The 22,140-nt window shown below is 54.5% G+C and overlaps 2 protein-coding genes across 10 annotated transcripts; one reads left to right on the forward strand and one right to left on the reverse strand.

Moving 5' to 3' along the window:
* Nucleotides 1-358: 358 nt before the first annotated feature.
* Nucleotides 359-12,278, reverse strand: KCNK6 (potassium two pore domain channel subfamily K member 6). Of its 2 annotated transcripts, none has more exons than XM_082439398.1 (3): nucleotides 11,715-12,278; nucleotides 4,595-5,050; nucleotides 359-4,429 (listed from the first exon to the last, which is right to left on the reverse strand). In XM_082439398.1, exons 1-3 carry the CDS (start codon nucleotides 12,214-12,216, stop codon nucleotides 4,206-4,208), a joined length of 1,182 nt encoding a protein of 393 aa, XP_082295524.1. In that variant the 5' UTR covers nucleotides 12,217-12,278; the 3' UTR covers nucleotides 359-4,205. The 2 variants fall into 2 exon arrangements, with proteins under 2 accessions (XP_082295524.1, XP_082295525.1); XM_082439399.1 differs by having other exon boundaries at nucleotides 4,595-4,987; nucleotides 11,715-12,275.
* Nucleotides 11,848-22,094, forward strand: YIF1B (Yip1 interacting factor homolog B, membrane trafficking protein). 8 transcript variants are annotated; one of them, XM_082439404.1, is made up of 10 exons: nucleotides 11,848-11,985; nucleotides 13,370-13,420; nucleotides 18,590-18,828; nucleotides 18,910-19,014; nucleotides 19,143-19,221; nucleotides 19,355-19,412; nucleotides 19,651-19,711; nucleotides 20,411-20,566; nucleotides 20,649-20,742; nucleotides 21,725-22,094. In XM_082439404.1, exons 3-10 carry the CDS (start codon nucleotides 18,650-18,652, stop codon nucleotides 21,878-21,880), a joined length of 888 nt encoding a protein of 295 aa, XP_082295530.1. In that variant the 5' UTR covers nucleotides 11,848-11,985; nucleotides 13,370-13,420; nucleotides 18,590-18,649; the 3' UTR covers nucleotides 21,881-22,094. The 8 variants fall into 8 exon arrangements, with proteins under 8 accessions (XP_082295530.1, XP_082295532.1, XP_082295531.1 ...); XM_082439406.1 differs by lacking the exon at nucleotides 19,651-19,711; XM_082439405.1 differs by lacking the exon at nucleotides 13,370-13,420.
* Nucleotides 22,095-22,140: the final 46 nt, after the last annotated feature.

Consider the following 22,140-nt stretch of genomic DNA (forward strand, 5'->3'; position numbering starts at 1 on the left):
CACAGGCTCCGTGAGGGTAGGACCTAGGGCTTTCTCTGTCACTTGTTCCCAACTCTGTGCAACACAGCACATTATAGGTGTTCTACGTAAATGAAGAGCTGACAGGGGTCTGTGCTCCCCACCCCCCAGCCCATCCCCACAGACCAGGGAGGGTGACTTCATCTGAGGGAAGAAATCCAGCAGCTGTGTACCTGAGCCCTTCTAGACTCACAGAGGCAGAGAGACTGGGGTGTCCTCATGGCACCCCCCCAACTCAGGAATATAGCTCCACCAAGGGGAGGGCCTCTGTTACCTTGATGCACAAGGCACACACTACAGCATCACTTATGCCAGCAAAAGACTGGCAGCCACCCACATGTCCGTTAATGAAACGTGGAAATAATTTATGGGATGTGGGTTCTAGAGGAGGCACCACAGACATAAAAAAGGATAGGAGACCTACTTGTGTGCCTCTGGAATGATCTCCGAATGACACTGGGTAGGTGAAAAAAGCAAGGTGCAGAAAGGAATATTAGAAAAGCATATAAAATCATACATGTATATATGAAACATATAATATGAAAAAGGTGCAGAAATGGGAATAACCATTAGCTGACATTTTATTGAGCACCAGACACTGTTCTAAGAGCTTGACAGTATTAAATTGCTTAATTCTCCAACAACTCCATGAGGTAGGTGCTGTTATCATACCATTTCACAGATTGGCAAACTCAGGCACAGGAAGGTGAAATCACTTGCCCAAAACCACAGAGCCTAGAAGTGACAGAGTTCAGATTTATACCCAGGGACTTTGCCTCCAGAGTCTGTGATTGTAACCACCTCACTGTACTAGGTACCACTTATGTAGAGTGAAAGAAAAAAATTAAAACACACATATACACACACATGTATATTGCTGGTACATGCCTAGAAGGAGACCTGAGAAATCTGTCAACACAGCCCAAGTCCAGGAGAAAGACTTAATTTTCACTGTACAGTCTTTTCTACTTTTTCCATTTTTAAGCATGTGCTTTTTTTTTTTTTTTTTTTTTTTTTTATCTTAAACTGAGCAGGGCCTGATTTCTTTTTCTGGGGGAATTTGGAAGGAGAAATGGTGAGGAGCAGAAACCAGATCACACAGGCACCTCCCCCAAGCAACTGCCTTCCACCCAGTGACTTCAGCAGCAGGGTCAACGACCATGCTGAGGAGCCAGGAAGGCTGGGAGGCTGAGAAACAGCTAGACAGCGGGTGTTTCTGAGCCTCCAGGGAAAAGGTGACCAACCAAAACCTTGTCCAAATCCCAGTTTTGCATTTCCTGTGTGACCTTGGGTAAGTTATTTAACCTCTCTGGGCCTCCTTTCTTCATCTGCAATATGGAGAATGTACCTGACTCGCAGAGTTGTTGAGAGGGTTAAATAAATTCTTGTGTATCAAGGGCTTGGAACAATGCCTGGCACATAGTAAATCCTATGTAAGTGTTTTCTATCACTGTTATTAAAACAATTTTGTGTGACTTCTTAGCATCATTTGACAATGTTTCCTTCTCCCTCTTTCAAATTCTCTCATCTCTTACCAATACTCCCCACCCTCCTGGTTTTCCTACTCCTCTCTAGAACTCCTTTTCTGTCTGCTTTGTAAGCTCTTCTCTCTGGTAGGAGGGCATTGCTTGAAGGGTCACTGCTCGCCATATGGGGCTGTTATGTTAATTAGAAAAAGAAGTCCCCTTTGGGCATATTCAGCCATGAACTTCAGCCGCTATTCGTTTCCACCCTAACAGCCAGGCATCCCTTATGTAGGTCCCAACCTGCATAATTGTACATCACTGCCTTGGCTGATTAGTTTATTGATGTCTGCCCATTCTCCCAACTTTCTGCCTTTCTAATAGAAGCCCAATTTTGTTCAAGTATTCACCAGCCTGCAAACTAAAACCTCAGCCCCAGCCTCACACCTGGGTGGCAGGGGGAATCCTGAGGAATCCAAGCTAATCATGGTGATGCCATCACTCTGGCCAATGATTGGCTCACGATGTGCATGTGAGCCAATTTTGGCCAATGAGATGGAAGAGGAAGGCTGCTGGGAGACACTGGGGAAAGGTTTCCTTGTTTCCAAAAAGGCACCATGGGAAGAGATGCCCCCCCCCACCGCCCCCCACCAACTTCCTGTACTAAAAATTAACATGTCTGATTGTGACGCCTGGACCTGTGGCAGCCACTCTGGGGCCATGAGGAGAGCCCATGTGGGAGCCAAGCCTTCAGCTGAGGGTAACAGAGCAGAGAGAGAGGGAACCTGGGGCCACAAGACCCTCTTGGAGCTGTGGATTGTATCATGCCTGGAGCTGTCCCCAACTCTGGTGATGTACAATATACAACCATCTCATCGTTTCAGCCAGTGCCAGTCAGGATTTGGTTACTTGCAACCCAAATCTTTCCTTACTGATATAAATATATAAATACCCTAAGGCTGATTTCTCAAGGCTGGTCTTCTCTCTTCATTCCCACCCAGGGCTGTCATACCCACCTTCATGGCCTTGGTTTCCTCGTCTGTCTCCAGCCTCAACCACCCACTGAGCCCTTGCCCTGAGGGTCCTGTAACCTCCTGATGCCTTCTCCTGTGTGTCCCATTAACCCTTCACAGCCACCATGTTCCAAACAAGCCTCAGCATCTCCCTTCAAATCTGTTCTTTCTCCCAGGCTCCCACCTCAGGGGCAGCTGAGCAACCTTGGACCTTTGTCTGGCCTTATCCCTCCCAAGTCTGTAAGGCTTATGGCCTGTCCACTTGGCCTTCTGAGCATCCCTCGACTCGCCCCCCCTCCCCTTCCCTTGGCCCTACCCAGTCCCATTGTCTCCTGCTTTGTTCCTGCCCCAGCCTCCCCTGGGCACCCACCGTCAGTGTCCCCCTGCACACAGCAGCTAAAACCCAGACCTAACCATGGCCCTCTCCTGCTCAAAGCCCTTCCATGGCTCTCTAGTGCCCTCAAGAAAGAAGCCAAGTTCCCAAGATGGTCCTTTAAGGATGCTTACGATATGCCCATGTCCACTGATAATATTATCATTATCTACCTCATATGTAAAGTACCCAGAACAGGGCCTGGCCAAAGAAAGCATCACAGAATAACATGGCAGGCTCTGTGAAATCATCTTTTGAAGTAACTATTGTTATTGCCATTTTACTGATGAGGAAACCAAGAATCACAGAGGCAAAGTGACCACCCAGGGACACTGGCAGGACACAGCTGAGTTGGGATTTGAGCCCAAGCAGGCTGGCTCCAGAGCCCAGTGCACCTAATGTAATTAGTCCTTGGTAAACGGGAACAGCTGTTACAATGGTGTCTCACGAAGAGCAGTGCCTTAGCTTCCTGCCTGCCAGGCTGCTGAAGAAGATTCTATCACACAAGCCTACCCCAGGAGTCTCCGAATGTGTCTTGCTCCCTGGATACACTTGAGGAAAATGAGTCAGGTACACCTTCTTCCCCGGACTACTCCTCAGATTTCAAGTCTGAGTTCAGTTGCCCCTTCCTCCAGGAAGCCCTCCCTGACCTTCCAGGCTGGACTGGGTACATTCCCTGTGCTCCCTCCACCCCAGCCCTGACCACTCTGCCCACCCTCACCCTCACCCCCCCACTGAAGTCCTGCCTGTTATGGACTGTCACTGTGTGGGGACAGGTCTGTCTACCTTACAGGATGGCAAGCCCCATGAGAGCAGGGCCCAGACCATCTGGAACACTACTATGTCCCTAGCACTGCCCAGCATGGGTTGGCACACAGGAGGGAGTTCTAAATGAGTGAATATACTCTTTCCACTTGACAGATGAGGAGATCAAGGCTCTGAGAGGGCCGGTCACTTGGCCAAAGTGGAGTGACTGATCTAGCACCTGAAATGAAGTCTGAGCCCAGAGCCTGGGAGAATCAGCAGGTGGTGAGTGGCAGATGGTGTGAGTAAAAGAATGAGAAACAAAGAGACGGGGAGAGGGAAAGACAGAGATGGTAAGAAAGCCAGGGAAGCAAAGAGAGTGCAGGGAGGTGAGAGGAGGGGCAGGGGAAACAAGGCAACGCTGGTTCCTGGATCCGGGTGGTGCTCAGGCAGGTAAGACAAAGGACAGACGGATAGCGGAGGCAGGGCCTCGGGAACACTGGCATGTGCTTGTGGACGTGCTAGTCTGTCGGTCCAGTCCCTTGGGCCCCTCAGCCGCAGGCCAGGTCCGCAGCCCCGTGGCGCCTGCCCCAGCTACCTGGGGATGGAGGCGTAGTCAGTGTGCAAGCCGGCGGTGAATTGCTGGTGTGGCTCCGGCTGGGGGCCCAGAATGTCCACCCGATCGTCCCCATCCTCGTCGAAGCTGGCAGGGCATGGATTGGGCAGCAGGATGAGCTCGGTGAGGCCATGAAGGTCAGACAGACGGCGGAAAGTCTGCAGCACGAGCACCATGGCGACCAGGCCCAGGAAGAGGTAGACTGCAGAGACGGCAGAGGGGCGATGGGTGGACTCAGACCTCCAGGTCATGGCCGTGGGGCTACAGGACCCCCGAGGATGGGGCTGTGACTTTCAACTCCCCCCGGGGTTGGGGCCAGGTCCCCCTCAGACCCGGCCCTCGGTCCCCGGCCAGCCACCCCACTCACCTGTGACCAGCACCTTGTAGAGGGCCTGGTAGGGCTGGCCGGGGGCCTCTCCAGGCACATAGTCACCCAGGCCAATGGTGGACAGAGAGATGAAGCAGAAGTAGAAGGCGTCCAGGAAGCTCCAGGCCTCCTCAAGGTGGGCAAAGACGGCGGCCGGCACCAGGAAGCAGATGGTCACCACGACCGCCAGCAGGGCCGCCAGGTGCCAGCGGGCCACCTGCGGGGGGTGGCAGCCCCAGCGCCGGCTCAGCCAGGACAGGGGCGCGTGGGTGAGCAGCGACAGGCGCTGGGCCGAGGCGGTCAGCAGCAGCATGGTGGCCGGCACGCCCAGGAGCGCAAAGGCAATGCAGAAGGCCTTGCCCCCGTCGGTCAGCGGCGTCGTGTACCCGTAGCCTGTGGGAGTGAGGGGGAGATCCTTCTGCCCACTCGGCATCCACTCCGGGGTCTGTGGCCACTCTAAACCAAGGACTAATTTCACTCTCGAACCCACCTCTCCTAGAGTCTCTAATCTCCAGTGATGGCACCTCCACCCTTCCTGCTGTTCAGGCCAAGAGCCTGGTGTCGTCCTCGACTCCCTTGTCACTCACACCCACTTTCTGTCTGTTGTCTCAACCTTCAGACAGATCCAAAACCCACCCACTCGCCCCACTCCACCCCACGGCTCCATCCTGGTCCTGTCTACCCGGCAGCCTCCTGCCTGGTCTCCCTTCTCCCCTCACGCAGCCAGAGGGACCCTGTGAACACGTGAGTCAGGTCATGTCCCTCCCCTGTTCAGAGTCCCCCTGTGGCTCCATCTCAGGTAAAAGGACAAAGTCCTTATGGTGACCCACGGGGCACCACACAATCCAGGGCAGCACGCTCCTACCTCAGGGCCTTTGCACTGGCTGTTCTTTCCTGGTGGAACACTCTTCCCCCAGGTATCCACATGGCTTCCTTCCTCCCCTCCTTCAGGTCTGCTCAAATGTCACCTTCTCAGTGACACCCTCACCACTTTAAATTGTTACACCCTCCTACCCAACTCTTCTTTTTAGTTTGTTTTCATAGCACTGAACACCTTCTAGCATACTATATGGTTTATTTATTTGGTTACTGTCTGTCTCCCCACAGGGTGCCAGCTCCAGGAGGGCAGGAGCTTCTGTCTGTTTTGTTCACTACTGTAGCCCTGGTATCTGGCATAGAGTGGGCACTTGATCGATAGTCAAAATAATGAATAAAGGGTGCAGGCTTTACCTTGGCTCAAAGCCTCAGTTTCCTCTACTCTAAAATGGGTGTGGGGGCTTCCTTGGTGGCACAGTGGTTAAGAATCTGCCTGCCAATGCAGGGGACACGGGTTCGAGCCCTGGTCTGGGAAGATCCCACATGCCGCTGAGCGACTAAGTCCATGAGCCACAACTACTGAGCCTGCGCTCTGCAACGGGAGAGGCCGCGACGGTGAGAGGCCCGCGCACCACGATGAAGAGTGGCCCCCGCTCGCCACAACTGGAGAAAGCCCTTGCACAGAAACGAAGACCCAACACAGCCAAAAAAATAAATAAATAAATATAAATTAATTAATTAAAATAAAAAATAAAAATAAATAAAAAAAATAAAATGGGTGTGACAAGCCCCACTGTGCTCCCGGAGACCGTGGGAACACAAGAAGGCCAGGGTGGGTGTGAGTTCCGCAAACAGAAACAGGATAAAGGGGAATTCAGGTGTGGGTGAAACTGGATCACTTTGGCAATGTGTAATTTAAAATCTCTTTTGATTTCCCAAATAAAGCAAACCAAAGGGTCAGAGATATGACTGGAGTGGTAAGGGGTCTGGTTTATGTTGACAGTAAAATGTCTTGCCCAAAAGACTGCAGATTCTGCCCTGTGTCCCATAAGAAAGTGTGGAGGCATTGCACATATGAGCAGGCTTTTCCCTGAGCCCGTCTTCCACACAAAAGGGTCCCCTGGCTTTTATACGCTCAAAGGAACTGAAAGCAGAGGCTTGAAGAGATACCTGTACACCCATGTTCACAGCAGCATTCTTCATAATAGCCAAAAGGTGGAAACAACCCTAGTGTCCATGAATGGATGAACGGATCAACAAAATGTAAATACAAACAATGGAATATTATTCAGCCTTTTGAAGGAAGGAAATTCTGACACATGCTGCAACATGGATGAAGCTTGAGGATATTATGCTAAGTGAAATAAGTCAGTCACAAAAAGACAAATCCTCTGTGATTCCATTTATATGCGGTACTTAGTGTAGTCAAAATCATAGAGACAGAAAGTAGAACAGGGACTTCCCTGGTGGTGCAGTGGTTGAGAATCCGCCTGCCAATGCAGGGGACACCGGTTCGAGCCCTGGTCTGGGAAGATCCCACATGCTGCAGAGCAACTAAGCCCGTGCGCCACAACTACTGAACCTGCGCTCCAGAGCCCGCGAACCACAACTACTGAGCCCGCGTGCCACAACTACTGAAGCCCGCGTGCCTAGAGCCCGTGCTCTGCAACAAGAGAAGCCACAGCAATGAGAAGCCCGCGCACCACAACAGAGTAGCTCCTGCTCGCCACAACTAGAGAAAGCCCGTGCGCAGCAATGAAGACCCAACACACCCAAAAAAAAAAAAAAAAAAAAAGGTAGAACGATGGTTGCCAGTAGCTGAGGAGAGGGGCAAATGGGGAGTTAGTATATAAGGGTATAGATTCAGTTTTGCGCGATAAGAATAGTTCTGGAGTTGGATGGTGGTGATAGTTGCACAACAATATGAATGTACCTAATACCACTGAACTGTACACTTAGAAATGGTTAAGGTAGTAAATTTTATGTTACGTGTATTTTGTCACAATAAAAAAAAAAAACTAGGGAAAAATAAAGGATCCTTTAGTTCTTGCTGGACAGGTGGCCACGTGTAATAAAGACACTCCCTCCTCCAGTGCAGCTAGGTGTGGCTCTGGAATAATTTATGGCCAATGAGGTATATATGAAAGAAGCAAACAACTTCCAGGAAGTGTCCTTAGAGAAAGGGAGATGCCTATCTTCCTTCTTTCCTCCCTCCTCCTGCTGCCTGGAACACAGATATGAAGGCTGGAGGTGAGCAGCCATCTGGGACCATGAGATGAGCTTGGGAATGGAAACCGTGCCCAGGAGTTATGAAGGAACACGAAGGTCTCTGACCATGCAGCACCATTCTGGTCTTGGACTGACTCCCTTGAATGTGAGCAAGAAATAAACTTCCATCTTACTTAAGCAGCTGTTATTTGAGGTTTATCACTTATGGCTCCAAGCTTCATTAATACAAGGCTTTTGATAGAGAAACTCCAGCAGCCTAGCTGAAATGACAGGTTTGCAGATGACACGAAATCCTTATAAACAGAAAAATCATAGAGTTAGAATAGAACGGGGGCTGTGAGCCTCAACTTGCTACCTCCAAGAGCCAAGTCCAAATCGGTGCTTTGTTATTTGGTCCCTGCATCACCTTGGCCAAGTGACTTCTCCTCTCTGAGCCTCAGTTTCCTCAGAGTACTGCAAAATGGCCTCATAAACAATGCCTTCCTCAAATGCAGGTTGGGACAGGGTGTAGCACCTAGCATGGGCATAGAAAGAGTTAGCATGACTGTAATGCTTGCTCCCTCCCCCCATTCCCAGTTGCAGGTGAGCCCGACTCCTCCACCCCTGGCCTCAATCCCAGCAAGGTTGCCTGGACCAGCTCCAGGCCCCAGGTCTTCCTCAGAAGACTAGGGCCTATGACAAGACCCCTCAGAAGACTAGGGCCTATGACAAGACCAGGGACGCTGTGGGAGAGGTCTCTCTGAATGACGTATGGTCTTCCATTTCTCCAGATACATTCAGGGCTCCCGGCTTCACCAGCAACAATAATAATAACTGAGGCTCTGTCAGTCTCAGTTATTATTACCGGCACTTCACATGGACACAGACTCCCACCTTGACCAAATTTTAGTCAGGCTCCTCTGAGCCCTCTTCCTTTTTTTTTTTTGGCTGTGCAGCGCGGCATGTGGGATCTTAGTTCCCTGACCAGGGATCGAACCTGCGCCCCCTGCATTGGAAGTGCAGAGTCTAAACCACTGGACCACCAGGGAAGTCCTGAGCCCTCTTCTTGACTAAGCACAGTTTTAGCAGGAATCCTCAGCTGGTTTAGGGAGAATCCCCCCACTCTTGATATCTGATCAAATTCCTCACCATCCACCACTGATATCGAAGTCCTTGGCCAGTCTTTAGCAAGAATCCTATTAAGCCAGTTTAGCAAGAATCCCCCTACCTTCCATGTCTCCTCTTAGTAATCTTCCATCCACTGACCCCTTCACTTTGCTCTCAGCTCTAAATCTCCAGCTGTCTTTGCTATATTCGGAATTGAGTTCAGTCTCTCTCCCCTGCTGCAATAACCTACCATTTTTAACGAATGTCAGAATAATTTTTTTTTTTTTTTACAGTATACATACATCACCATCCTTCATTCAAGCAAGCCTAAGAGGTAGTGTGGTGTGTTGGTTAACAGTGTGGGACCCTGAGGCCTGACAGCCTCAGTTCAAAACCGCACGCTACGCTTCCTACCTGTGTGGCCTTGGGCAAGTTGTCCAACCTCTCTGGGCCTCAGTTTCTGTTGCTAAAAAATAGAACTACTAATGGTACCTGCCTCACAAGGCTTATTGTACTGAGTGAGTTCAAGTCTGTATGTGGTTAAGTCCTCTACCAGGTATTGCTATTACTGTGAAGTAGGGAGTGTTATTATCCCCATTTTACAGATGAGATGAGCGAGGACACTGACGACTAGAGATCACCCAGACGGTGCCTGCCTTGAGCTTGGCTTCTTCACCTGTCTTGCCTGGGACAACTTCTCAGAAGCCAGGATCTGGGAGGAGACAGAGGGAGAGTGAAACCGGGGAGCAGGTCAGGCAGGCCCAGCCAGCAACTGGGAAGAGTCTGTGAGAAGCATCCAGCCCTGCTGCCGGGGCCTTGGTTTGCTGAGCCACACAACAATGACAGGCACAAAAGGCAAAGGCTGCCTGCTACTGCCGGCAGGGAAGGGGAGTTAGGGGTCTGGGCTAGCCGGGCCCCAGCCACCTCCCCTATCCAAATCCTAGCAAAGAGGCAAAGAGGAAGTTTGGGGGCTGGGGAGGGGCTGTGGGAGGACCAGCAGAGCTTGACAACAAAGGGATTTTCCAGGTCTGAGGGGCCCCGAGGTGAGGGATTTCCCGGGTAGGGCTGGGAGGGGGTGTCAGTCCCACCTGAGGCTGTAGGGGTCCAGAGAAGGGGATCTGTGGGGTCCAGTCAGTAATCTGAAATCAGAGGCCAGTGTCCTGGTTTGAAAAGAATCCTGGTTTGGGGCTGGGGTCCTGGGTCCAGAAGAAGGGGGACAGGCACCAGTGGGGGTGTTTTCTGGATCACAAATGGGATTGGGAGGGGAATCCTCAGGCAGAGGGGGCTTCTGAGCCCAAGGATGCCTGAGGGGACATGATGGGGGTAGACAATGCTACGGGGATGATGGGAGGGGGGTGTGTGTCTCAGGTCCTGGCTGAGAGTGTCAAGGGTGGAAAGTGGTAATGGTCTTGAGTGGACAGTGGCGGGGGGGTGGATCTGGGGTACAGAGAGCCTGGAGTGTCCTTGATGGAGGGAGAACTTCAGGTCCAAAGCAGACTACAGCAGGGTTGGGGTGGAGAGAAAGGTCCCAGCTGTGGGTCTGGAGGAGACTGAAGGGGTCCCAGGTCCCCAGGAGGTTCCTTTTCTTGGGAAATTCAGGTTGGGCAGGGGCTCTCGGGGGAGGGGTAGCAGGTGCAGAGAGCCGACTCCCTGGGCTGGCATCCTGGGGAGGGGGGCGATTCTGCTCTCAGGGGCAGCGTGTGTGGAGGGCGCTGGGGTCCCAGGTGGTTCTGGGGTTCTTACGAGGGGTGTCAGGGTCCAGAGAGTGGTGAGAGTCTCAGCTAGGGGTCCTCAGGTTCAAAGAGGTCTGCAAAGAATTTCCTGGTGGTCCAGTGGTTAGGACTCCGCACTTCCACTGCAGGGGGCATGGGTTTGTGTTCAGGGAACTAAGATCCCGCATGCCTTGCGATGGCCAACATAAATAAACAAAGGGGTCCCCATGGGGAGTCCCTGGCTTGGAAAACAGTAGGGGTTTTTGCTGGTGCCGTTTTGGGACTGGAGGCGTGGGAGTCCTGGCTAGGGAGCTTCTGGTTGGAAAGTCAGCGGCCCTTCCTGGAAGGTGCTCTAGTTCTCCCACACACTTCCATAGCTGGGGGCTGCTGAATTGGAAGTCCCACGTTCAGAGGGAACAGGGGTGTCCCTATTGGGAGGAAAACCCTGCATTGAGGGCTCCTCAATACAAAGATGTTAAGATGGAATGGGATATGTGAAGAGGGGCCCTGTGTCTGGAGTCAGGGCTACCTGCAGGGGAGTATGAGGGTCGGGGTGGTCCTTGGTCAGGAGGAGGGCAGGGCCCCTTGCTGGGGAGTGGTCTAGGTCCAGAGGGGTAGAAGTCTGAGATAGGGGCCCCAGGTTCTGGCTGAGGGGTGTCTACTGGCAGTAAGGTCTTTAGGGACAGCACCTGGAGAGGGTCTGGAGATTCAGGGTCCTCACTGGGGCACCAGGGTCAGGAGGAGATTGGGGTAAGGCTTCCCAAGGGGCAACCCAGAAGGACGTATCTGGAGAACCAGGAGACAGTGTTGGAGGGGATGGTGGTCTGAGCCAGAGACAGCTGGCTCAGCATGGCTGAGGTCCCAGTCCAGATGGGGCAAGGGTCTCAGGCAGAGGGTCCGGGGTTCTCGCAGGAGGTCTCTGAGGGTAGTTCTAGGCCCAGAGGGGACTGGACAGACCCGGGTCTCCAAGGGAGTTAAGGCAGAGGAATGAGGTCCCAGATGCTCGCCGGAAGGTACTCTGAGGGTGGCTCTGGTCCCCGAGGGAACTGGTGGATTTCCTACTGGGAGGAAAGGCATGGATGGGGGCTCCCCAAGGTGGAGGAGCCCATGAGTGTGGGTCCCAGGTCCTCGTTGGGGGGTTTTGAGGGGATCCTGGGGTCAGAGTAGATCGGGAACGATCCGCCGGGATCAGGGTACTTCGTGGCGGCTCCTGGGTCCCTAAGGAAGCGGGGGCGAGGGGGGTCCCGGGTCGGGGGCTCGGGGCGGCGCTCACGTACCCACGGTGGTGACCAGCGTGCTGGCGAAGAAGAGCGCCGAGGCGAAGTCCCAGGCGGGGTCCGAGGCGTTGGCTGATCCCGAGGCGTTGGCAAGCGCTGCGCGCCCCAGCCGTCCGGCCGCCAGCATCCGCTCCACGAAGGCGTCCAGGGCGGGGGCAGCCACACACGGGCTGCGCTGCAGCAGCTGCTGGCGCAGAGTCTGCAGCTCAGCTCGGAGGCGGTCTTCGTACGGCCGCTCCAGCCGCGCCACCAGTAGCGCGCCCAGCACCAGGTAAGCGATGTACGCCGCCAGGGCGCCTGCCAGGAGCGCTCCCCGGCGCATGGCGCAGCCGGCCGGCTCGCCGAGCTCCCGGCCGCCCCGCTGACGTGGCCCCTGACTCCCGACCGCCAGGCGCCCAGCTTCAGTTCCGGGAGTGCTTGACTTGCGGCCCCCGGCGCCCCAAAGAGGAAGAAGAGGAAAAAGGGGAGGGGCGGGGGTGGAGGAAACTGAGGCACGCCCCATCGCCAGGTGTGAGGACCGAGAGGGAGGAGCCCGGCGCTCCCGGACCCAGGAGACCGGAGGGATGCTTGGGTTAGGGGTATTCTTCCTTTCCTCCCCCTTCCTTCCTTTGCTTCCTCCCCGGAGCCGCGGCTCCCTACGCCAGAGAGAATCCTAAGTCTCTTTTCGGCTCGCGGACCGAGGAGTCGCTCCCCGACTCCTTAGGGCCATTGCTCAAGGCTGCGAATGTTGTGCGCCGCACCGGGGCGCGTGGCTGAGGGGACAAGGGGACAAACTGAAATCCAGCCCTCGCTCCACGCGCCAGGTCGTGCGTTCTGGAGTGGGGCTGCGTCCACCTGGAGAGAACCCCTGTCTAACTCACAAAGGGGGACACCACAGGGCCAGGTGTCACCTGTGCCCTCACAGAGTGAGGATCCTTAGCTATTCACCAAATCTTTGCTCAGCCCTCACTTTGTGCCCAGCGCTTTGCTGGGTGATGCTGGGGACACGCAGTGACCAAGACAGTCCCTGGGCCCTGCCCTCGGGTGGGGGGGCTCCCCGCACTTCAACAGAGTGACAGCCCAGAGGGTCAGGGCTGTGATAAGGGAAGCACAGGCAGAGTGACAGGGGCTGGGATGGTGAAGCCTAGAGGACTGTGCAGCCAGGAGTCATAACTGAGAGACCAGAACAGTCTTCAAGGTCCCCAGAAAAGACAGTGTCTCAGAGGAGGAAAGGGAAAGCCACAGTGACACGGTCACTTGCTGACATCCTTCCGGAGAGCTATCACTCCCCAGAAGTCATTTCTACCGTTATCTTTGCCTGAGATAACTGGAGGAGACTGAGGGACAGAAAAGGGGAGGCTGAGGGGGAGACAGGGTTAGATAAAGGGGGAGACGGAGGGCAGAGACAGGAGAGACTAAGGTAGCTTAATGTTCAGGGCTCCTCACTTGCAGGTGTGCCTGTGTGTGCTCACTTGCTGGGGGTTATAATGTTTTTTGGCAAACCAGGGAAACCAGGTTGCAACACAGGAGCATTTTTATGACTTTTTGGGAAAATGTCTAAAGATGTTATTAAAGAGAAAACCACAGACCCCAAATGGCGTCACTCGTGCTAAAAGCCCATGATACCAAACCTAGATTTAAACATCTGACCTAACTGCAATTTTGTCCTTCCCCAGGAAGGTAATCTTAATCGGCCAGTCTGGAATTTCCTGGTCAGCACCAGCGAGGTAATCTGTCATGTGGGACCTCACCATTTCTACACTCCCCACGCCCCCACCCCTACCCCCCTACCCCCGCAAAGGAAGAAGAGGTATTCTATAAGATAGATTCTCACCCTCCCCCCAAAAGGAGGTGACCTGGCCTGAAATAATTCTTTCTTTTCTCTTGCTAATAACTTCCTTGCCTCCGTCTATAAAAAAACCTCCATTTTGTACAACTCCTTCAAGCTCCGTTCTATTTACTAGATGGGATGTTGCCGGATTCATAAATTTTTGAATAAATCCCATAGGTCTTCAAATTTACTCGGTTTAGTAAAGCAACTATACTCCAATAAAAAATTAATTTAAGAAATTTTACTCGGTTTAGTTTGGGGTTTTTTTGTTTGTTTTGTTTGTGGGTTTTTTTTTTGGTTTTTTTTGGCCGCATCACGCTGGCATGTGGGATCTTAGTTCCCCAACCAGGGATGGAACCCACGCCCCCTGCAGTAGAAGCGCGGAGGCTTAACCACTGGACCGCCAAGGAAGTCCCTAATTTTGTTTTTTAACAATATGTCTTGAGGAAGGACACCTGGTTCTTCCTACCTAACTTGTTGGATATCCTTTTCTCCCTCTAAATAATCACTTTAATACCTAAAGTCTGCCAAAACTGTATAAGCGCTAGAGCCCGCACAACTCCGCTTAGCCCCTGGGGAACACTAACGGGTCTCTCCTCTCCTGCTCCACACCCTTCTCTCGCTCCCCAGTGTTCTCAAGAGCCAAATTGAGCGTTTGTCTATAGAGAACTCCATTTCCCATCGCCCTCTTCGCTCGACACCTACATTTCCCATCATGCACGACACCGCCTACTCCTTCGATTGTTCCGGGCTCCGCCCTCCTTGCCCTGCAGGCCTGACTCTCGCCTAACGTCACCGGCCTCCAGTCCTCCCCTCTTACCCGCCAGCTTGTCTGGGCCTCCGTGTGGGGGCGTGGCGTCTGCGCGATCGTGACGCCCATTGGTTGTCGTGTGGCCGGTGAGGCGTGGCTACGGGAGCCGGGCGGGCACATTTCGAACCGTGGCTGGGGCTGCGGTGGCGGCGGCGGCAGGGAAAAATGCACCCGGCAGGCTTGGCGGCGGCGGGGACGCCCCGGCAGCGTAAGTGGCGTACGTGGCCGACCGAGGAGATAGGGAGGGTGGGGCGTGGCGGGGCCGCCTCGGCGGTTGGCGAGGTCGCCGCAGGTCGGAGGTCACGAGGTCAGGGATCTGGAGCTACGAGGTGTGCACAGCGCAGGGATGCCAGGTCCGGGTAGGGGGCGCATTGGACCCGATTCTTCTTTTCTTTAGGAAATTCATTTAGAAGAAAACAAGTTTGAGCAGGATATTGTGTGATGTGCAGAAAAACGCGACTTTCATTCATTTTCAGTTAGCCGTCTGTCCTCTCCCCACCCTTCCGTGGCCTTGGGCTGTTGCCCACGCACCTTAGGACGGTGTTCATAGCCCTGCGTGATCGCAGAGGGCCGTGTTTACCCCTCATTTAAGATTTGAACCTGTGTTTATTGTGCTGTTAATCCCCTTTTCCCATGTCTGTGAATTTGTATCTCTCTTTAAATTCCTCTTCATCTTCGGGAGTGTGCGTGTGTCTCATTTATTCATTCAGCATATCTTACTTCAGCTCCCTTGTGCCAGGCCCTGTGCTGCAATTTGGGTACCCAGTAGTAACCAGCAACTTGGCAACTTACAGCTCAGAGTTTAGTGGGAAGACAGACACTAAACTTGGAAGCAAACTAGGCAGCAGGATAATTTCGGGAGTGATTAGGACTGTAAAGAGAATAAGCTGGAAACTGACTAGGGGTTGAGGAGGCCTTAAGACATGATGCATGCATTCCTCCCTCAACCTTTGTAAGATGCCTGACTGGCCCTGTGGTAGGCGATGCTGGGGATACAGCCGTGCCCATCAGTCCTGGTTCCTGTCTTCATGGAGCTTACCAGTACAGAGCAGAAGACAGCGACAGTCTAGCGTGATGGAGCTGTGATAAGAGAAGAGCAGGCAGAGGGGTCAGGGCTGGGATGGGGGGAAGCACAATCAGAGTGGTTATGGCTGGGATGGAGGTGTTGTGTTAGCCCAGATTAGGAAACATGACCCAGCCCAGCCGTGTCAGTGAAGCTTCCTGGAAGAGGTAACATTGCATGATGAGGAATTAGCCCGGGGAAGGGGATTTATGGTGTGTGGGAAAGGCGTGGGAGGCCTGTGCTGAGTAAGCAAGTAGACAAATGAATATAGATTCAGAAATTGTGACAAGTACTTGGAAGAGAAAAAAGAACCACTGGATATTATGAGAAAGAACAGTGTGGGGCTAGTGCTTTATATTGAGGAGTAAGGAAGGTCTCTCTGAGAAGGAATCTTTTGAGCTGAGGCCTGAGTGCTGTATTGGCAGGTGTTAATTGTGGGAAGGTGTTCCAAGGTGATAGCACTGTATGTTCAAAAGCCTGAGGGGGCGAGGAGCTTGGCAGGGTCAGGGCCCGAGAGGAGGAGGCCCTTGTGACTGGTGGAGTGAGTCCCAGGAGAGGTAGCAAACCAGGGTGGTTGGCAGGGCTGGGTCATGCAGGGCCTCCTAGGCATTTGGATTTTATTCTCAGCACAGTGGGCACCGATCTTAGGCAGAGGGCATGAAATATTCTCTTTTACATTTAAAAAGATCATTCTGGCTGCTGACTGGAAAGGAAGTTGTTGGGGCTAAGAATGAACACGGCAAGCTGGTAGGAGGACATTTAATTCAGGTGCAAGATGACAGAGTCTGAAAAGGGAGGGTAACATTGAGACCAAGTGGGTGAGAACTGATGTCAGAGGTAAAGGCCCTGGGGCCTTGGCAGGAAGTGGTGGCTAGAGACAGCCCAGGGCACAGGGTGGGTGGCTGCGAAAGCCATGGGTGTGGTGAGATTGCCCTAGGTGAGAGACAGAAGACAAGGGTAAGGGTGGAAAATTGGGGCACACAATTCAGGGAGCTGGAGAGAAATCACTGACTGAGAGGGACCGATCAGAACATCAGCTCCATGAAGGCAGGAGTTTTTCCCTTTTGGTTCACTGCTGTATCCACCTCGCGCGCAGCAGAGCCTAACCCACAGAAGTGCTCAGTCGATGTTTGTGGGGCTCCGACAGGAAAGAGAAAGAGGTAGTACAGTGTCTCAGAAGCCAAGAGAGCAGAGAGTTGCAGGTTGGCATTTGGAGCAAGGGCCTCAGTGCTGCCGAGGAGCTTGAGTCTGAGGAGAGTGGAATAACAGCCTTGGCCTAGTAGTGCAGAGGCATTTAGGGGACCGGTGAGAGCAGAACCCCAAATGCCAAGGGCTGAGGGGCGACAAAGAGGGAGGAAGTGCTTACACTAAAGCTTTCAGGAAGCCAGCCCTTTGGCCAGAAGTGGGAGAGGGAAAAGAGAAGTGGTGCTTGGGGACAAGTGGGCCAGGGCCAGTGCTGCTTGCTCTGGGATAGAGGACTACCTGGGTCTGTTTTCAGGCTACAAATAATGAAGAGGAAGAGTCGAGGGGCTAGTTATTAATAACAGGTGATGGGATGGACCACTTTTTTATGGGCCAGGCCAGGGGCTGAGGAGTTTATGTCACTTTGCCCTGGAGTGTTGACACCATCCTGCAGAGGAGAAAACTGAGGTGCAGAGAAAGTCATGACATGGATCATGGGATGCCTCTCCCGCATCCCATTGTAATCCTACCACCCTGTTCCCACTGTGGCACCTGGCACAGAGGAAGAGCTCCGTAAACGTTTGCTGCGGTGGCATGGCTTTTTGGTCAGGGTGCTGGAGCCCGAGTGCTGGGTTCAAATCTGCCCTCTCCATATTCCCCATCTCAGTAGGCAGCACTCCCATCCACTCGATCACTCAGACCAGAATCTGGGAAGAAGTGTGGATTCCTTCATCTTCCTTACCCTACCGCAGCCAAGCACACCTCCAGCAATCCTGCCTCTCCTACCTCCAAAATTCGCCAGAAGCAGCCCCTCCCCTCCCCACCCCACCCCTGCCTGCCCCATCCTGCTCTCCCACCTGGACCACCTCAGCAGCTTCCTCCCCCCTCCCCTCCCCTCCTCTCCCCTCATCTTGTCCCCGCCTTCCCAGTCTGTTCCCCACATGAAGCGGAGGGATCTTTTGAAAAGTTGAAACCCGGCTCTGCTTCACACCATCTGTATGACTCTGGGCAAGGGCCTGAGCCTCTTTGGGGCTCACGGTTCCCATCTGTAAAATGGGATGATAGTCTCACCAACACAAAATGGATTGTTGTGAGGATTAAGTGAGTTAATCCATAGTGTCTAGAACACGGCCTGGTGTGTGGTTTAAGTGCTCAGCTGGGGTTTAATTATTACAATATTTAACAGGGTGACCTGGGCTGGAATCCTGCTCTGTCACTCCCTTAATTTGGCCCTTTGCACAAGTCATTTAGACTGTCTGAGCCTCGGTTTCCACATCTGTAAAATGGGCATGGCCATTTATTCATTCATCAGGTTTTTATCAAGCACCTACTCTAACCCTGTTCTAGGGGCTGGGGCTTCAGCCACAAACAAGACAAAGCTCCTCACCTTGGTGGGGGGGGGCTCACATTTGAGTGGGGGAGACAGACAGTGAATAAAATAAATTAAACAGCTAGTATGTCAGCTGGTGCTGAGTTCTGTGGATATAAATGAAGTGGGGAAGAGGGATGAGGGGGTGGCACCAAGGGAGATGCAGTTGTAGACAGGATGGCTGGGGAAGGCCCCACGGAGCCAAGACCTCGAGGAGAGGAGGGAGCCCTGAGGATGTCTGGGGCAAGAGCATTCAGGCAGAGGAACCGCCAGTGAAGAGGCCCTGAGGTGGGAATGTGCCTGGTGCGTTCACTGAGTACTGAGGCCGGTGTGGCTGGAGCTGGATGAGTAAGAGGGAACGTGAAGGGAGAAGGTCTGTCTAGAGACCTTGATTATAAGAGTCTTAGCACAGGATTCTGTGCACAGTCAACCCAAGTACATAGTAGCCGTCATCGTCGTCCTCATCATCATCATTGTGATTTGGATGGATGGATGGATGGATGGATGGATGGCAGGCAGAGGCCGCCCAGACCTGACTAGACAACCCATCTGACAGCAAAACCAGTGCCCCACTGCGGCAGAAGTGGGAGGGAGAGCTCCTGCAAAATGAATGAGGTTCCCCACCCTTCTCCCCCTGCAGCCTCGAAGCGGAGGGTACCTGTGTCCCAGCCAGGCATGGCTGACCCCCACCAGCTTTTCGATGACACGAGTTCGGCCCAGAGCCGAGGCTACGGGGCCCAGCGGGCGCCTGGCGGCCTGGGCTACCCTACAGCCTCCGCCTCGCCCCAGGCGGCCTTCCTGGGTGATCCTGTGTCCAACATGGCCATGGCCTACGGGAGCAGCCTCGCCGCGCAGGGCAAGGAGCTGGTGGATAAGAACGTGAGTGGGCCGGGCTGGTGGGGGTGGGGGCAGGTAGGGGCCTTGGGGCCAGGGCTTCAGGTTGGCGCTCTGCCTCCCCAGATCGACCGCTTCATCCCCGTCACCAAGCTCAAGTATTACTTCGCCGTGGACACCATGTATGTGGGCAAAAAGCTGGGTCTGCTCTTCTTCCCCTACCTGCACCAGGTGAGCATCTGAGAGGGGTGGCAGCCTCTAGGCAGGGGTGGGTCAGGCTGGGGCAGGTGAGAGAGGGCCTGTAGGCGGGCCAGGAGCCCAGCTCTGCGTCCTGCCTGCTCCCTCCGCTCTCCCCACAGGACTGGGAGGTGCAGTACCAGCAGGACACACCAGTGGCCCCGCGCTTTGACGTCAACGCGCCTGACCTCTACATTCCAGGTTCACCCTACCCACCACGGCCCGGTGCCCTCCTCCCTCTGGGTGGGCCTGTCTCGGGCAGAGGTTTAGGTGCCCGGAGGCCCTGGATAGTCCTTCTTCTTCTGACTAGTGTCTGTGTGTCTCCCTCTCATAGCCATGGCGTTCATCACCTACGTCTTGGTGGCTGGCCTGGCGCTGGGGACCCAGGATAGGTAAGAGAGGCCTGGAGTAGGCAGAGTGGTGTGGGGTTTGGGGGAGCTGAGGGGGCAGTCAGGAAGGTCTCTTGGTTTCCCTGCCTCAGAAGAGCCCCACCGTGTTCCCAGTTAGCCCAAGACAGAGCCCGCAGGGTCACCCTTGCCCCTTTCCTCTTTCCCACCCGTGTGCAGCCCATCACCACACCCTGTGCTGGATGGCACTAAATCCATCCTTCCCCTGGCCTCTCCTAACCAGCTGCCCGGCCCCCACACACCCCCCTGCACCCCGGCTCCAGCAGGAAGGTCTTGGCTGAGAGGTGAGCCTGGCCATGTCCCCCCCTGCTCAGAAGCTGTCCCTAGCTCCCCTGTCCCCAGACCAAGCCCCAGCTCCTTAGCCTGGCACTGCCTGCCCCTCTCCCTCACTCTGCTGCGCCACTCTGGTCCTCTTTCTGTTTCTCCAGCGGACCTGGGTTGCCTCCCCAGGGCCTTTGCACATCAGTTCCCTTTGCTGGGGAGTGTGTTCCTCCCCTGCATCACCTGCTGAGCACTATTCACTCATGATGTCTCCACTGCGACGTTACTTCCTCAGGGAAGCCTTGCCACCCTCCAGCCTGCGTCAGGCCCCCACCTCTCACTCATAGACCCCTGTCCATTTCCTTTGCGGCATGGAACACAGTTGTCATTAGAGTTAATTAATTGTTGAGGCACTGGGGATATGGCAGAGACTAAGGTCCTTCTTCCCCAATCAGCTCCTTACTCCTTCAAGCCTTAGCTCAAGTGTCTGATACCCACCTCCCAACGGGGTCACACACCTCCCCTGCCCTGTGCTTCCCCCATCCCAGCCCTGACCTTTCTGGGCTGTCACTGGGAATGGGATTTCCAGGACAGGGCCCAGATCCATCTTGGTCCCTGCCGGGTCTCCAGCATGCCCCGGCCCCCATACAGGCTGTCCCCAGGCAGGTGCTTAGGGAGGGTCTGAGCCAGCTAACTGAATGACAGAGCTTGGGTGCTGACAGGTTCTCCCCAGACCTCCTGGGGCTGCAGGCGAGCTCGGCGTTGGCCTGGCTGACACTGGAGGTGCTGGCCATCCTGCTCAGCCTCTACCTTGTCACTGTCAACACAGACCTCACCACTGTCGACCTGGTGGCCTTCTTGGGCTACAAATACGTTGGGTGAGTACCCCCTCCGCCTTCCCGCTGCCAGCCCCCAGCCCTGGGGCTTCCTCCTCCGACCATCCTTCCCCTCTGCCCACAGGATGATTGGCGGGGTCCTCATGGGCCTGCTCTTTGGAAAGACTGGCTACTACCTCGTGCTGGGCTGGTGCTGTGTGTCCATCTTTGTGTTCATGGTGAGCTGGGGCTCAGGGAAGGAGGGGACGCAGGGCACAGGCCTCCCGGGCAGAGTTGGGGGTCCCTGGAGGCATCCAAGCAGGGGATGTCAGGTGGGGAGTTTAGACCAGAGGCCCCACGCTGGTGAACTGAGGAGCCCTGGAGTGGCTGCCCTAACCTGAGGGTCCGGAGAGCTTCCTGGAAGAGGGGGTGTCCAAGCGGGGTCCTGAAGGAAGAGGAGGCGCCAGCCAGGCTACTAGAGTGGGCTCTCACCCTCACTCCACTCTCCTTGCATGATGGGCTTTCCTACCAGAATTTCCTTTAGGATGAAAAGAGTTCAGTATCCTCAGAGTAGCTTCTCTGAGAGTTCATCCAGCTGGAGTGGAGGTGCTGGTTAAGAGCACTGGGATCCACCAGGCCTGGGTTTGAACCCAGGCTTCGCTCGATCCTGGGCAGATCACTTCCTCTCTTTAAACCTGCTTCGCCTTTTGTAAAATGGGGATGATGCTAATTGCACGTCAGGGTACTGGGAGGATTCAGTGTGCGGAGCAGAGGGCAAAAACTAGTGGCTGGTGGGCCAGATCTGCCCAGATAAACTTCGACTTAGATGTCATTATTTAAAATTCTGGTGGGGGAGGGGGTGGGGGGAAAAGTTAAGAAGAAAAAGAAGGCATTTCTGGCTTGTGTTGAAAAATTGTCAAGGGTCAACACAAGCTGGTGGCGGCCAAAGGGCCAAGCCTGGCCATCCCCTCAGGTGGAGTATTCACAGTGAAGTTCCTCACCTCACTCACTTACGAGGCCTCGCCTAGCGTTTGAGTTTGGAACCCTCACATTTTCTCCCAAGGCCTGGGAGGAGGAGCAGGTCCTCCGCGTGTGTTAGGAGGTTTGGGAGAAACCAAGGCTCCTCAAGAGCAGAGACTTGAGCGCAGCTGCCCTGTGGAGGGGTGGGGAAACGAGTCTGGAAGGAGGCCGGGCTCAAGAGTGAACCCCTCCCCCGCCCAGATCCGGACGCTGCGGCTGAAGATCCTGGCCGAGGCGGCGGCCGAGGGCATCCCGGTGCGTGGGGCGCGGAACCAGCTGCGCATGTACCTGACCATGGCCGTGGCGGCGGCGCAGCCCCTGCTCATGTACTGGCTCACCTTCCACCTGGTGCGGTGAAGGGCGGCCCCGCGACGCCTCCAGCTGCTGCTTCCGGTGGCCACCGCGCTGCCGCCGCTCATCTCCCGGCCACCTGCCGGCCACAGGGTCCGCCCCGCCGCCCGAGTCCCTCCCTCCCCATCCTCGCCGAGGTGCTGAGATCTCCAGCTGCACAGGCCGCCCCCCAGCAGTGCGGCCACTGTTCCAGAAACAATAAACCGTAATGGGCACGGCGTGGGCAGCCTCTCCTTGGCGCGCGGTGCCCAGCAGGGGGCAGGCCC

Source organism: Balaenoptera physalus, assembly GCF_965194825.1.
Source record: "Balaenoptera physalus genome assembly, chromosome: 19".
Taxonomy (NCBI): domain Eukaryota; kingdom Metazoa; phylum Chordata; class Mammalia; order Artiodactyla; family Balaenopteridae; genus Balaenoptera; species Balaenoptera physalus.